Here is a 13,531-nt window from a genome sequence, read left to right as displayed (position 1 = left end):
TATAGATTTTAAAATTAATAATTATGTAAATTACTAATGATTCTAGAAGCTTATGTCCTCTTTTCTGAGCAGCTGCGAGCAAAGGGATCAATGAGGTACGTAGTCAAATTCCCACTATTTACGTAACACGAAAATTGGAATGGATTCTTAGTAACGAAATTGCCCTTTAACTATATGCATAAAAAACTCTTTATGGTCAAATGCTGCCACTCCAGAGGGGATCGAATATCTGTGCTCCGCATAGGGACAAAAAAATGGTGAATATTTCATGTGGGATAATCCAGAATTCTGCATAGTTAATCATAGAGTGTGAGAAAATTTGCTGGAATGCTGTGTCTGTGTCAGTTAAGTCAACCCTAATTTAACACTGCACAAACATGGAACAAAGTAGGTTATGGACTGTTTTTTTTTTTTTTTCTTTCGTCAATGACGCCATACAAAAGCTCCTTCACTGGACACTTGGTGTTGCTATAAAAGGTAATTAAGGTATAATGATAAGTCAGGAGAAAACTTCAAAGGATTCTGGGCTTTCTACGAGAGATTGAGCCGTTGAAGATGGTTGTTGAACTTGGATCTCACGAGCACCTGTAGAATTGAAGAAATCTTTGTGGTGATGTGTGAGTTCGTAGGGAAGATATAATAAGAGGTTGAATGAGAGAGCGTGAGTTCCTTTTAACTCTCTTTGCATTTTTCAAGCAATATATAATAAGAGGTTGAATGAGAGAGTGTGAGTTCCTTTTAGCTCTCTTCGCATTTTTCAAGCAATATGGACTCGATTTTTTCACTTGTTTTTCTCCATGTTAGGCTAGGTTTTGCAACCCTTTTTTCTTTATCTTAGATTCGATTTTTCAGGTATTTTTTTTTAAACAAGATGGAGGTTACCCGAATAAAAACATGGATTTGTTATGGAGGTATTTTTCATATATAGATACTTAAGGATATTTTTCATGAAGACTTGTAGAATTTTTATAATAGGCATTGCATGGAGATTTTTCACATAAATCAATTTTGTGGAGAATGTCTTAGGTCATCCCGGCACCTAGACAGAGACCATAGTGTACCAGGTAAATAACATACGTATAAATATGTAAATAAAATATTTTTAAATTTTATTTAAATAATAAATGCCTATAAATTTTAAAAATAAATGTGATTCGATAGAATAAATATATTTGATCATATTATAATATTAAAATCATAATATTTTTTATGATGAGGTAATAATTACTCTGAAAAACTGCCTACTAAAAGATTAAATTAAATCACTTATGATTTTTTTAATATTTGAGGAATCATAATATGTTGCTAGATGGTGCATTTAATTTTTAAATATATATCAATTAATTGTATAAATTGATAATAAATTAAATTATTTGATTTATTTTATTTAATTTTGATTAGGATTATAATTTGTAATTGATCCAACATATTAGAAATCTAATGGGTTACACACAATAAGAATCATTTGTTAGAAATTAAACTAGGATTATTAATCAAGTATGACTTGATTAAAGATAAGTTTTATAAATTAAAAACTTCATATAATTAATATAAGGATTATAATTTTAAATCTAGAAAAATTAAAAAGGAACTTAATTGAATAAATTTCTAAAATAATATATGTGATTATTTAGGGGAAAATTGATATGTATGTATGTATATATGTATGTATGTATGTATATATGTATGTATGTATGTATGTATGTATGTATGTATGTATGTATGTATGTATGTATGTATGTATGTATGTATGTATGTATGTATGTATGTATGTATGTATGTATGTATGTATGTATGTATGTATGTATGTATGTATGTATGTATGTATGTATGTATGTATGTATGTATGTATGTATGTATGTATATAGGGTTATTAAGATTTCTCTACAAATAAAATGTTATGCCTTATGTTTTTTCAGAGAGAGAAAAATTGTGTAAGTTTCAAAACATATATATAAAGAAACACCAAAAATAAAAATAAAGAACTAGCACTTAAAGTGTGACCTTTTCTCCTAAAAGAGGTTTTAAGAAATTTATCATGGGTAATTCATTTGGATTATTGTTAGAGACTGAATACTTGAATAATTTTTAATTTGCCCAACCTTAAATATATAAAAGATTTTATGGTTATTAGGAAGTAACTAGTAATATACTAGTAGTTACTCATTGAACCCCACTTTGAAGAAAGAGACATACATAAAGAAAAAAAAAGATAATAAAATCCACAAACCATAAAAAATAATAAGAATATCTCTTGGCCTAAAAGGTAACTACTAGGATGCCACTAGTTAATTTAGGAGCACTATAAGATTTCTTTTGTAATTTTTGTATAAACTCTAAATAATTTTATATTATCTAATGAGACACTTGAGACTTTTAAAAAAAATCAAATTATTGTTTTCATCGAGTTTATGTGCTTTTGAGTAACCCAACATTTCATCCAATGAAAAACTTTAGGAATATGGAAGAATAAAAATGAACTAGTTTTTGTTCCTTTTTCGTTGATAACACCAATAATGAGGTTGAAGAAAACTTCAGAGGATTTTAAGACTTTTTATAGATAGTTAATAAGCTTCGGATATTGAGTCATTAAAGGTGATTATAGAACTTAAACCAACAAGTTGAAGTATAGATGATCCATCTTGCTGCTAAGACAAAATGACTTGATATTGAAACAACCGAACTTCAATGATTGTACATGGAGCTAATTATATACATGAGTGGTACATTTGCTATTTTTTATTGCCTCCTCGATCCTTATAAAAACCCACCTGATGCCTCCTCCTCCTCTTCCTCCTCTAGCTCTTTTATTATAGATGAATTATATTTAAATTGATAATTTTTTTTAATTTGTAATAAAATATTTGATTTTTTATTTCAATTTAATTTCTTTGAATTTTTTTTGCTCTATTTATTAGATTTAAAAAAAATATTTAAACAATTTATTAATGAACTTACTAATGGAATAAGTTTGTTAGTATATTTCAAAGAGTTAAAAAATAAATACAACTTTAATCCCTAGTGGATTAATTTTGTCATTAATATAAAAATAAATCACCAATGTAATTGCAAATAATTTTTTTGGCCAGTGATATTCTATCTTCATCAATGAAAATTTTGACAAAATGATGCAAGGAAAAAAAATTAGCATACTTTTTTATCTATAAATTCATCGGTAACTATATTATTGGCAAAATAACTGATAAAATAGAAATCATCAACAACAATTTCTACGACAAACAATATATTTTATGGTTATTAGGAAGTAACTAATGACATACTAGTAGTTACTCATTGAACCCCACTTTGAAGAAAAAGACATACATAAAGAAAACAAAAGATAATAAAATCCATAAACTATAAAAAATAATAAGAATATCTCCACCTAAGATTTCTCTCTTCTACTTGTATATATTTTTTTCTTTAAAGTTGGCCTAAAAAGTAACTACTAGGATGCCACTAGCTAATCTAGGAGCACTATAAAATTTCTTTAAAGAAATTGATCAAACCTTATAAAGAAGACATGATCTTTAGATAATTTTTGTATAAACCCTAAATTAGTTTATATTATCTAATGAGACACTTGAGATTTCTAAAAAAAATCAAATTATTGTTTTCACCGTGTTTATGTGCTTTTGAGAAACCCAACATTTCATCCATTGAAAAACTTAAAGAATATAGAAGAATAAAAATAAACTAGTTTTTGTTTTTTTTTTTGTTGATAACACCAATAATGAGGTTGAAGAAAACTTTAGAAGATTTTAAGACTTTCTATGGATAGTTAACAAGCTTTGGATATTGAGTCATTAAAGGTGATTATAGAACTTAAACCAACAAGTTGAAGTACAGATGATTTATCTTACTGTTAAGACAAAATAACTTAGTAATGAGAAAATCGACAATAATTGTACATGGAGCTAATTATATACATGAGTGGTACATGTGCTATTCCTCGCCTCCTCTGTCCCTATAAAGGCCCACTTGATGCCTTCTCCTTCTCCTCTAGCCCCTTTATTATAGATGCACTATATTTAAATTGATAATTTTTTTAATATGTAATAAAATATTTTATATTTTATTTTAATTTAATTTTTTTGAATTTTTTTCTCTATTTATTAGATTTTAAAAAAAATATTTAAACAATTTATTGATGAACTTACTAATGAAATAAGTTTGTTGGTATCTTTCAAAGAGTTGGAAAATAAATACAACTTTAATCCCTAGTACATTAATTTTGTCATTAATATAAAAATAAATCGCCAATGTAATTACAAATAGTTTTTTTTACCGGTGATATTCCATCTTCATCAATAAAAATATCGACAAAATGATGCAAGGAAGAAAAAAATTGGCGTGCTTTTTTATCTGTAAATTCATCAATGACTATATTAGTGGCAAAATGATTGAAAAAACAGAAATCATCAACGATAATTTTTACGACAAACAATAATCATCCGTGATCTATCGATAAAAACCATGTTGATGAAATTAGTACTTAATACCAACAAAATATTTTCTAAATAAAATGTAAAATTAAGTTAGGGATCGAGACAACAATGGAATCATAGAAATAATATTTAAGCATGCATGTGAAGCATCTTTGAGTTTGTTGGTAAAAACCTTGAATTTGTTTTTCTAGTAAGAGTGTATCCTTATTATTTTATCTTTGAAATACTAATATTGAATTTAATTTTTACTCTCTAGTTAAGTCATAAAGAAAGTCACATTCTTAATTTGGGATTTATAAAAAATAAAAAATAAAAAAATTCCAACAACCTCTCTTCTGAGATTCAAACCTACAATGATAATCAGGAAAAACATCTTAATATTGAAACTAAGATTAGCCATAAATCTAAACCCGTTCTCTAACATTAAGAGGCATTATTAACACCGTTTAAAAGCTATTTAATTAAAATGGAAATTAGAAAATGTAACATGCTAGTAGCTAAGAGAGAAGCCATAAAGTCAAAGCATGGAAGCCATTGGCAGATCACACTCATGGCTAAAGAAAACGAGGGAGATGAATTGTCTTGACTGATAAGGCTCACATGGTAACATGTGCATGGTTACATATTTATAATCCTCTCCGTTATACGTGCGTCACCTACGCCTCTATTCAATTCAGACCGACAGCCGACCCACCAGGAAAGCTTGCATAGTGGATGTCTCTGAAACGAGACATCCTCCACAATTTTGGTGCTCAAAACAAAGGAAAAGATACTGGGGAGATTTGGGTGGACTAAAGTGTGACATAAAATAACATTTCCTTAGCAAACGATTATGAGAAAGATGGAGGTTTTTAACTATCATATGTGGGAGTGGATTTTCCACCGTGCTTCTGATTTGGATTCCCTGTCGGCTTGTTCGTCTGCTAAATCTGTAACCGTGATCGATGGAGTCATCACTCAACCATTTCAGATGTGACGAGTGTGGACTGTGGATGCGTAATCCCCCTCATATTGGGGGACTTCGAGTTTTCTTAATGCATTAAAATGTTGACAGAGTGAGTTCAGAAAATGGAAAGGTTATTGGGGCAGAAATGGAGATTGGGAATTAATGGGTTCGGCTAATTGCTCGTAATGATCCTTGGAACACCGCAGGATCCTTTTCTCTGGGTGGATTCTACAGAGGTATCGTCCCTGGGCTATTTATTCATTGATTATGAGTTGTTTAGAAGTGTAATAAGAATTATTTTTTAAAATATGTTTATATTAATAAATATAATAAAATAATATTTTTAAAATTTTAAAAAATTATTTTTAACATCGACATATTAAATAATTTAAAAATATATAAAAGTTAATTTAAAATAAAAAAATATTTTTTATTAAAAACATATGACAGATTAACTTTGAATCTGTTCAAACTACTTTCTATGAGGTTAATGGACCTCCTAAAAACCCACTACCGTCATCATCCAAGGCCAACAAAAAATAAAATCATTGACTATTTCTATATATAAAAATTTATCAACATCTTACTACATTATGACTTGTTGATAAAAAGTGTTTATTTTAACATATGAGGTTTACAGTTTAATATCTAATAATTTATATTTTTATAGAGTAGTACTTGACAGGTTAGCTTTTGAATCAGTTTTGCCGGTTTGAATCAGTGTTTTGAAGGTTCTTGATTGATTTAGAGCCCGTTTGACTACGAGGTAGAGGTTGTGTTTCTTCAAAAACACATTGAGCAAATGTTTAGTTAAGAAAAAAAAGTTGTTTGCTATGCATGGGTCTCCCAATTTATTGGGTGCGAGACGCAGGGAAATGGAAAGCAGCAAATTGCTGCTTTCTGCGCGGACAAACTGAGGTTACTGTTCAGTGAATAGTGGAGCATGCCTCCACTGTTTGCTAAATAAGTTTTTTTTTTCAAATTAATGTAGTTAGTTGATTTCACTCGCACTTTTAACGTGAACGTGAACAATAATTTTTTTTATTTTTTTAAATTAGTTTAAGATGAATTAAATTTACTCGTACTATAATCTTAATTTTATTCTTCATAATATTTTATCTAATTTTGTAATTCTTGTCGGATGAATTTTGTACATAATGGAATTGTAGATAATTTTTGTTAAAGTAATTTTTTTAAGTGTGATTTATTTCATGATGTAATAGCAATAGTGAAATTCATAAAATTTAAATTAAAAACCATCAATATTAATATATATTTTTAAAAAATATTTTATAACCTCAATTTCAAAAGCATTGTTAACTAAACACATTAAACTATTTTTTTTTAATCTCAATTTCAATCAAAGTTTTAACCAAACACCTATTTTTCCAAACCAACCTTAACTAAAAGTACTTTTTATAAAACAACTTTTTTAAAATTACAATCACAATAGCTATCACAATACCAAATACACTCTTAATTTGATTTAAATCGGTTTTTATTGGGTTAATTTCAAAATAATTCATACCCTCAAGCTAGATTGGTCCGGAACCGATCACTCAGTCTGATTCTAATAACAACGCTAGAATCCTATTTTTATTGCATCCCTGTTTTCCCACTCTCCTCTCTCTCATTCCCCTCCTCCTCCCTTTAGCCCTTAAAGCTAAAACCATAACCACCACTAGCTTCCACCAATAAAGCCATTTGTAAAGCGTCACTGCCTCTCACTTGGCAATCTCCATCAGAGACCAGCGGAACGACATTAGTATCACCACCGATAGCCATGAAAAAAAACTTCATCATTGACTTTAACCACCTCATCACGACGACACTACCAGCCAGATTCCTGCCGCCTATGGCTAACCATAACACTACCATAACAGCCAACAATCGACAACACGTGAGATTTACAAAATTGTGGAGGAAATTTTGATTTCCAAATTTAAGATGCTGATTTCTCATATCTTTAAGTTTCATTTTCTTTATAACAATTCTCACTTTGCTACAGTAATATGAGGGAAAATTATTAAAAAATATATTTTTCTTTATTGGAAATTTTTTAAACAATTGTAGCGTATTAGTTAGTTGACATCAGAAGGTTTTTTTTTTTTTCAAAATAAAAGGAAGTAAAAAGATTAAAATGTGTTTTTCTGCATCAAAAAGATCTTAATTATAAAAACAAAAATTAATGCATGTATTGAATAAATTTGATCGAGAATTATGTATATATCAATAAATGTCAAAAAAAGTGCTAATGTTAATCAAATATCAAATTAGAAAATTAAGAAATAAACATAAATTAAAATATTACATCTCGTGCGTGAAGAGCTCTTTAATGTTTTTCATTTAATTATATGTCATAAGTTTTTTTTATTTTTTCAATAAAAAGAACTAATTTAAATTTTATTGAAACAAAATTATTTTATGATATAAATCTGCCTTTTCTTATCACAATTTTTTTTAAAAATATAGTTTTTTAAGACATGTTGTCCATTCAATAAAAATTAAAAGTAACTAGAATAAATATAAAAAATTCTAAATATTGATAGAGAAATGCATCTCCTTAATTTAAACCTTTTTGTCTTATTAATTTGACTCCTTTTTTGTGATATTTTTATATCTGATAATTATTTCTTAAATAACAACTTATCATAACCAGAAAGCAAATTTTAGTAAAGAAAAAACCTATCTTCTGATAATTTTATGCAAATGTATTAGAAAAAATAGTAATATACTACTCACATACTGTCATAGACGGAATTGCTGATGGTATAAAAATAATAGAAAAAAAATAATAAAACATCCTCATAGCTGTAAGGATGATCAAAAAGCTTCAAATCCGTATGTGACTGCCTCTTAGCATCACCCTCTCGTGGCGGATACATGCAAGGGAGGAGCTTCTAATTAATCTCAAGGAACATGGATCATCATATGAGAATCAAGGAGAGTGTGATAATCGATATCAATTGATGAGTTTGGTCCAAGATTCAACACTGCTTTAGCCCTTTATCTATCTATAGTATTTAGTCCACAACTTATTCAATGATACTGATGACGCCCAAGTTGATTCCAGCAAGGTGTGGGATGGAGCATGATGGTGGGTGAAATTGTTGTTGACATTACTTTGCAATTGCAGGGAAAAGAGGAGGGAGGAAAAAAGGAAGGAGAAGGAAAAAGAGAGAGAGAGAGAGATCACCAACACCAAAACCTTGTTTTTGAACAGCCATTTTTGTAGGCTTAAAACAGTGCAATATCAACCCTGAAACCTCATAAAACCCATCCGGAGTTTCAAAATCTGGTTTGATTCACTTTAGTACAATCCAAACTCAAACATCATATTCGAATTTTGAGCCAAATCTATGATCATTAGGAAGGCTCTCAATGCCAATGAACTTGCCCGTTGTTAGCCTTTTGTGGCCGGAATATGCAACTCTCTTTACATTAAGCATTGGAATACTACATCAAATGAAACTTAGGGATAAAATAGAAAACTATATAGTTGGCAACAATTTGAAAATACCTCTCTTGTGAATAGTAAAAATTTGTTCTCTTTTAATTTTCTGAATATGATAGGAGAATTCTCGATGCTAATTTTAAAGGGTTGCTTGAAAGAGGTATAGTTTTTCCTTAATTTTCTAGATTTAAAACTTTGAAACCAGTGTTGGGAGATATTCTCCTGGCTATACTAGGCCGATATTTTATCTTAATTTTTTAAATTCAAAACTTTAAAAACAACGTTGGAAAATATTTATTTTAGATATACTAGATCGATATAAGGGTTACATCTTTTGATTCATTTATAAAAAAAATTAATTTTGTTAATATTAACATAAACTAAATCTTACAGGGTTTTGACTATATACAAAATTACTATTCAATCTCTCACAAACAACTTGGATTGAAGTAGTGATTTTAAAAAAAAAATTAATTTTATTCTCGAGCTTTATGCATTGAGCAATTTTAAGCTAAATTTAGCACTTAATTGAAATTTGTTTAGGGAGAACTGAATTAAAATACAAAGGATTGAAGTGTAAAATATAAGTAATATAGGTGGTGCTTTCAAATTTATTTATGAAATACATTTTAGTCCTTAATTTTTTTACTATAAAGTGATCGATCCTTTTAATTTTTAAAAAACACATTTTAAAAAAAAATGACTTTCTTTATTTTTCATTTTTTTATGGAAAGAGAGAGGAGTCGTTGAATTCTAGCAAAGAAAAAGAAAATTCTTTATTAGTGACGATTCCGACCACCAAACATATTAAAATTAATGATAACGGGTTCCATTAGATAAAAGAAGTCTTATGGTGACTATTTTAAGCTTTAATGTAACCTAAAAAAATCAAATATATGCCAAGAATGCAATATTATTTCCTATTTAATTTAGTGGTTTAGACCTTTTTTTGGGTTTAATGGATTAATAGGTTGGTTTTTTAGTGTTCTAATATTGTTTATAAGGTGTTTTATGGTTAACATATGTTAAAAAATAGGTTTGTTTTTGGATAAAACAACATGTATGTTTTATTTTCCAATATCATAGTGGTGACCAAGATCTAGGCTAGCAGACAACACGTAATGGACAGTGTGTTTTTCTATCTATTTTTTTTTCAAAAAAATATGGGTGGATTATAGGTTTGCCCCTTTAATTTTTTTAAAAATAAATAATAGTTATGGAGAGTTTAATTGGATTAGTTAAAAAATGATTAAATTAAAAGGATTAGTATAAATAAGGATACTTGAGCTTTTTCTTTTTTGATACATTTTTTTTTCTGTTAATACCTTTTTTATGTTTTTTTTTAATTTTTTAAGTTTTTTTAATTAATACCCCTTTTATGTCATTTTTTTGGCTTATTTAGCTTTTTTTTAAATAGAAAATATTTTTTAATTATATTGGGTAGGGTATTTTTAATTTTTCATGAGGTCAATATGATTTATCTGTTATTTTTTTCATATAAATTAAATTTATTTTTATAAATTAAAAATGTTTATTTTTATGATATTTTTAATATATACAACCTTACATAGTATTTTTTTTATTTTATTCAATAAAATTTATTTATCTGTCAATTTCTATTACAAATTGATTTTTATAAATAAATTTATTAAAAAAATACTTAATATTGTGGTAGCTGTTATGGTTGTGGTTTAAAAAATATTATTTTTATAAAAAGTCCTTTAGGTGAGGTTGATTTGGTATTTATCTGTATTAGGTTAAATCTATAGTTGAAATTGAGATTGAACAAAAAATAGTTTAATGTATTGGGTTAATAATGCTTTTGAAATTAAGGTTATAAAATAATTTTAAAAAATATATATTAATATTGATGGTTTTTTAATTTAAATATTGTAGATTTAACTATTGTTATTACATCATGAAATAAATAATATTTTTTATTATTCCATTAAATTATCTACAATTATATCACATATGAAATACATCCGACAAGAACTATAGTTTTTTTTGTTTCTTTAGCGCGCAACAACATCAAGTATAATATAATCAGGAACAAAATTGAAATTGCGATCAAATTCTGTAAATGTTATATCATCAAGCGATCTCTGTCTAATTTATTTAGTGTTATAGAATAATGTTAAACACTAATTTAAGTTTTGGACTAGACCTGATCTGGTTCGACCGGAACAATGGAGCTGGCTACACTGTTGATACTAACTGCATCGTTGACTGAATAGTGCACTTAACATGAACAGTGTGCATGAAGCAGTAATTATTTGCTTTTCTTTCCCCTGCATTTCAGACGCAAAAACACTGTGAGAGATATAAACAGTCAACTATGTTTTTCTTTTATCAAACAGGTTACATTTACCTTATAAACAAAATGCAGATGTAACCTAATTACTAAACGGCCGCTAAATACAACCATGTAAATGACATGTGTTATATTATTAAATATCTTGATTTATTTTTTATAATTTTATTTTTATTTGTAGTCAATTTTTTTATCAAAATATCTTGATTTCATAATCTAAGACGCATAATAGATATATAATATTAACATATTCCATGTACGGGTCATGGAATTCATGTGTTAACTCAACTAAGCTCAAAATGATTTTTTTTATTTATTTTTTGTTGTTATTATCTTATTTTTTATTATGTTATGAAATTAATCAAAATTTAATTTGATTATTAAGTTTCTTATATTTTTTTTAAAAAATTATTTTTTATTAAAAACATTTAATCTAATTCGCGGTGTCACGCAGGCTATACAAATCCAGTATAAGTTAATTGATGATATCTTTCCCATTTAATAAAAAAAATAAAATCTGAAATCAACATATAAGATTGAAAATTTGGATTTTTTTATTACAAACTTTTAAAACTTCTGGAACTAGGCCCAAACCCATCTCACAACCTTACATTAAAGAAAGAATTCCAACCTTACAAAATTGTGTTGAGTTTATTAGAAACAATTTTTTTAACACGTGGAAAAAAAAGACACGAAGAAATGGACGCCTAAAAGTGGCTTGCATTGGTATTTGGTTATTTTCTCGCCGCCATTACTATGAAGCCCAAGGAGACTTCTCATTCTTGGAGACCACACGAGAATTTAAACTTCCATCTACGAGCAGCTTCTCAATATTATCTAGGAGGCTCATCGTCCTGGGTTCCTTTCTTTTTTGAAAATAACCATCCTAGAAGGGGGATTGGAGACCTTTTCTTGGCCATCCTTCTAAAAGAGTGAGGTCTCTCTAGCACTTCCTCTTTCGAAACAATAACCTTAGCCAATGAAGGAGGACTAGCGAATTTCACACTTCTCTTCTTTTGAAAGTCTGTAGGTTCTTCAATACCAGTATGGTTCTTGATCATCTCCATTTTGGTTGCATTTTCAACGAACTTGATGTCTTCAATCTCTGGATCATCAAGTACTGGTTGTTTTTTATGCATTCTTTCTCTTGCCCTTAATCGTTGTAGCTCTTTCTTTGTTTCTTCAAGTTCTTCTCTTAGAGATTTTATACTGTAGGTCATCAAGTTACCATCTTCTCTTGCTTTTTGGAGGCTTTGCTTTGTTTCCTCAAGCTCAGCTGTTAAGGCTCCAAATCTGGAGGGAGCAGCCTGTCCATTCTCTCGCCCTCCTGTTCGCATCTAGCAGGATAAAAAATGTACCTTGATTAGCAAAATAAAATTATTTTCTAGTGGCAAGTTTTGAGATTCTAATGACATCTAAAAAGAGGATAAAGTTTATTACTTGAATTTTCTATAATTCAGTACTGTTGGCGAATAGTTTTAAGAAGAAAAAAATTCATTATCTAAAAAGTAATTCGTTAGAGAAGGACAGACAATGGCAACTACTAGACATGACATTAAAAAACATAGTATTATTAAAGTTTTATATACAATAACTACGACACAAGTGCTGTTTTAGTAAATTCATTATCATTAAAGTTTTATATGCAATAAATACGACACAAGTGCTGTTTTAGTAAATTCAAGATTGAAACTGAAGCTCTTTGATTGGTACGTGGAAAGAAATTGTGTTCGATGCCAGAACACATATTCAAACATAAGAGATATATAGAGAAGATCAAAGAGACGTAGTGAGAACCTCTTTGAGCTTGTTGGCATAGATTTCCCCAGCTAAAACTCTTTCCCCGAACAAGACCACTGCTTCTCTGACAGACTTGAATGGTGCTCTTGTATCAATCTCCGCCCGTCCATTGACCACAAATAATCTGCCCTCTTCTCTGTTCATGCTTTACACTTGAAAATATGTATATATATCCACTCTATATATGTGATGGAAAAGAAGAGTAAGAATCAGGGGATGAATGGATTCATGGGGTGACGAAGAGAGGGCTGGCTAGCTCCTTTTAATACAAGGAGCTGGCTATCAATTATAAGAGGTTGTTGTTAATGTGCTTGCTTACTTCAAAGGAAGTTGTTAATTAAATCATGGGGCTTTTTGTTTTTCATTTATTTACTTACTTTGTTTCTTCGCGTCCACTACACTGTAATCTTGTTAATTGAAGTTGACAAGGGTGGTTGGACCATCCATGTTGATATTCTTGATTCGTTAGTTTCACAGCTTAGCACTCTTAACTTGATTGGGACCTGCCTCCACTTGAACTGAACTCAGCAGTCCAAAGAGATGACTGGGTCCATTAGGGGTCCACGTCG

General features: G+C 28.8%; 1 protein-coding gene across 1 annotated transcript; it reads right to left on the bottom strand.

Moving 5' to 3' along the window:
* Positions 1 to 11,690: 11,690 nt before the first annotated feature.
* On the bottom strand, positions 11,691 to 13,275 carry LOC105138725 (WEB family protein (DUF827)). Its single transcript, XM_011044895.1, has 2 exons — positions 12,960 to 13,275; positions 11,691 to 12,499 (listed from the first exon to the last, which is right to left on the bottom strand). The coding sequence occupies exons 1-2, from the start codon at positions 13,104 to 13,106 to the stop codon at positions 11,996 to 11,998; spliced, it is 651 nt and encodes a 216-aa protein (XP_011043197.1). The 5' UTR covers positions 13,107 to 13,275; the 3' UTR covers positions 11,691 to 11,995.
* Positions 13,276 to 13,531: the final 256 nt, after the last annotated feature.

Source organism: Populus euphratica, unplaced genomic scaffold (assembly GCF_000495115.2).
Source record: "Populus euphratica unplaced genomic scaffold, PopEup_1.0 scaffold82.1, whole genome shotgun sequence".
Classification (NCBI taxonomy): domain Eukaryota; kingdom Viridiplantae; phylum Streptophyta; class Magnoliopsida; order Malpighiales; family Salicaceae; genus Populus; species Populus euphratica.
This window is presented reverse-complemented; position numbering and strand designations above follow the sequence as displayed.